Genomic DNA, 2500 nt, shown 5'->3' with positions numbered 1-2500 from the left:
AAAGTTTCGACAGCGAGGCGTTTTGCTGGCCCACCGTCGACGACACACCGGCGAGAAGCCGTACGCATGTGATGTATGCGGCAATACCTTCCGCGAACATAGTGCGTTAGCTAGGCACAAAGCATTACACAATCGGGATCATCGTGGTAAGGGTAAGACCTAGCGTGTAATCGTAAGTAATGTATTCTAAATGTAATGTAACGTAGTAATGCTAAGCTGTGTTGTGGCCAGTGATTTGCCTCAACTAATGATCGAATTGAAAGCCAAGAATCTAACATTAAATACACTGTATATAAATATGTATTAATTATACAATTATTGATCGTTGGGACTGATCATAATCGCCAAGAAAGCAATAGATGGTCGTGAAGAAAAGTCCATCATGTGAAGAAAAGATTGATAAAAATAATACGCTTTTTTATGTCACATTTCAAATTGTACGGCTTCCGCTATCAACAGCAAACACGCGTTAATTATACTCGTCACCTGTCGCACGCTGATCCGAAACCATAGTAATGAGCGATGAGGGCGATGTGTATACAACGTTCGGTCGCTTAGCTCAGCTGATGGTAAACATGGTGATCAGCTGTTGAGGAGCCTCGAAAGAGCCCATATACTACGACTATCAACGGTAATGGTACTGGTGGTGGAGACCACACGCGACTCGCTAGTAAACGCTCGTTGTAAACAAACCTGTTGCATCCGGATTCGGCACACGATTTCGGTCGGGCTAATATGCGCAAGATTCTCGAGAGAAATGGTGAGAGCCTCCTCCCCGGAACCTATTGTTGTGCAACAGGTTGGCATTATCAGGGCGTGCGTCCCCGCGGACGACAAGCGGACCCGTACGCACGAGAACCTGAATCCTATTAAGGGAGTTTAGCTTAATCCGGGTGGTTACGGCAACTTCAGCACTTCACTGCTCTGTGCTATAAATAACCAGTTTATTACCAGCGGAACACAAACATTCACGCGAATCTATCGATGTTGATGCTGGTGCTGGATCCATGAAGGCCCTGGAATCACGGTAGTCCGGTAGTATCCGTTCGGGAGAGAGCGGAACGTCGGCGTCCCGTAAACACAAGCACGATGCTGATGCTGCACAAGCGCACTACGCGCCTGGCGACGATGTTTATGGAGAGAATCACCTTCAAAGCTGGAAGCACGCCAACTCTGCCTTGCCGTCAAGCCAGAATGGGGAGGGCCAACAGAGCAGCTGTTGGCCATTTTTGCACGCATTCGCACACTTCTCTCCGTTTCACGGTTCACTCTCGGAGCACTATAGCAGCCAGCCAGCCTTTCAGTATGCTCAGTGCGTTGGATAGTCATCCTCATCAGTGCAGACTCTACCATCGGCGTGGCCATTCGAGCGGGGGCTGCTGCTATCTGGTAGTGCTCGCTCTCGTTGTTCTTGTTGTTACTGTTCTTCCGTTTTACTCTATCCTGGGAGTGCGTAGGTCACCACAGCGCCCGCCCCCCTCCGTCATCGTTATTTCTTATCTTGCTGGCTGCTGGCGTCCTATCGAAACTCCCCACACGCTGTTTTCCCGTGATTTTCCTTTCTATTTCGTGACCATTAGTGCAGGGTGTATCGTCGTCGAAAAAATACGAGTCGAGTTTAAATGAGAGAACCCTGATTCAACCTTGAGAGATACGCGTGATGTGAAAAGCATCCCGAGATTTTCCAAGATGGCAGCCGTTGCGCGATGCTTGGCACGAATCGCTGTCCCGTGGCGAAATCGATCGATAGAATGGTCCAGCAAAGGAGATGCTGGTCACGCGTGCCTCGGTGCTCTTCTGTGATGCTGTGTCATAGATGGGTGCATTGAAAAATTGTCCCCGGCGGGTGTTTATGTGAATCGTAAAACCTGGAAAAGAACTGAAAAAAAGAACAAGCAAATGACGACGATGACACCCATCAACGTTCGCGATTGCTGTTCGGTGTGATTTCTGTGGTGGAAGAAGCAACGCAGTAAGCTTCGCTTTCGCCATCTTGGTTTTTGGGCGGTGGTGCGTGTTGGACGGCCCCGTTTTGTGATCTGTTCCGGGATTCCGGACGTTCCAGCAGACCCACCAGCAGCACCACCATCACGACCACCAACACGGTCACGACGGCGGCGACCGCTCCGACGACGGGCGGTACGAAGAAGAACGCGTCGAAGAAGAAAAAGAAAAGCAGCAACATGCTGGGCCGGAAGCAGAGCATCAAGGGTGAACCCGTGCTGGCGGACTACGGGCCGGAGGAGTCACTTAACGAGAGTGCCGACATCGAGTGGGTCAACAAGGTAGGACCTCCTGCGCTTCTAACGACGCGCGTGCCCGTGAGGCGTGAGGGGCTAGCGCAAGGCGATTTCCTTAAAAAAACCGAATCTTTCATCCAGCCCTCATCTGGGACACATCTGTACATACCAACACCCTGGCACCTCTAGATTACTCCTCTCCGAATCCCCAAAAACCCATCCCATACAATCGCCGTCCAATGTGTTGAGTTGAATGTGTT

General features: G+C 50.4%; 2 protein-coding genes across 3 annotated transcripts in view; both read left to right on the top strand.

Moving 5' to 3' along the window:
- The window catches only part of LOC126569252 (zinc finger and SCAN domain-containing protein 31-like), a 1765-nt gene extending 1339 nt beyond the window's left edge, over positions 1 to 426 (top strand). For both annotated transcript variants that reach the window (XM_050226222.1, XM_050226221.1), the window contains exon 3: positions 1 to 426. This exon is cut by the window's left edge. In XM_050226222.1, coding sequence (XP_050082179.1) covers positions 1 to 163 — 163 coding nt within the window. In that variant the 3' untranslated portion in view covers positions 164 to 426.
- A 919-nt stretch (positions 427 to 1345) lies between these two features.
- LOC126569224 (sodium leak channel NALCN) overlaps positions 1346 to 2500 on the top strand; it is a 14133-nt gene continuing 12978 nt past the window's right edge. Inside the window, exon 1 of the mRNA XM_050226171.1 lies at positions 1346 to 2285. Within this exon, the coding sequence (XP_050082128.1) occupies positions 2184 to 2285 (102 nt within the window). The 5' untranslated portion in view covers positions 1346 to 2183. The remainder of the gene's footprint in view (positions 2286 to 2500) is intronic.

Source organism: Anopheles aquasalis, chromosome 2 (assembly GCF_943734665.1).
Source record: "Anopheles aquasalis chromosome 2, idAnoAquaMG_Q_19, whole genome shotgun sequence".
In the NCBI taxonomy this organism is placed as follows: Eukaryota; Metazoa; Arthropoda; class Insecta; order Diptera; family Culicidae; genus Anopheles; species Anopheles aquasalis.
This window is presented reverse-complemented; position numbering and strand designations above follow the sequence as displayed.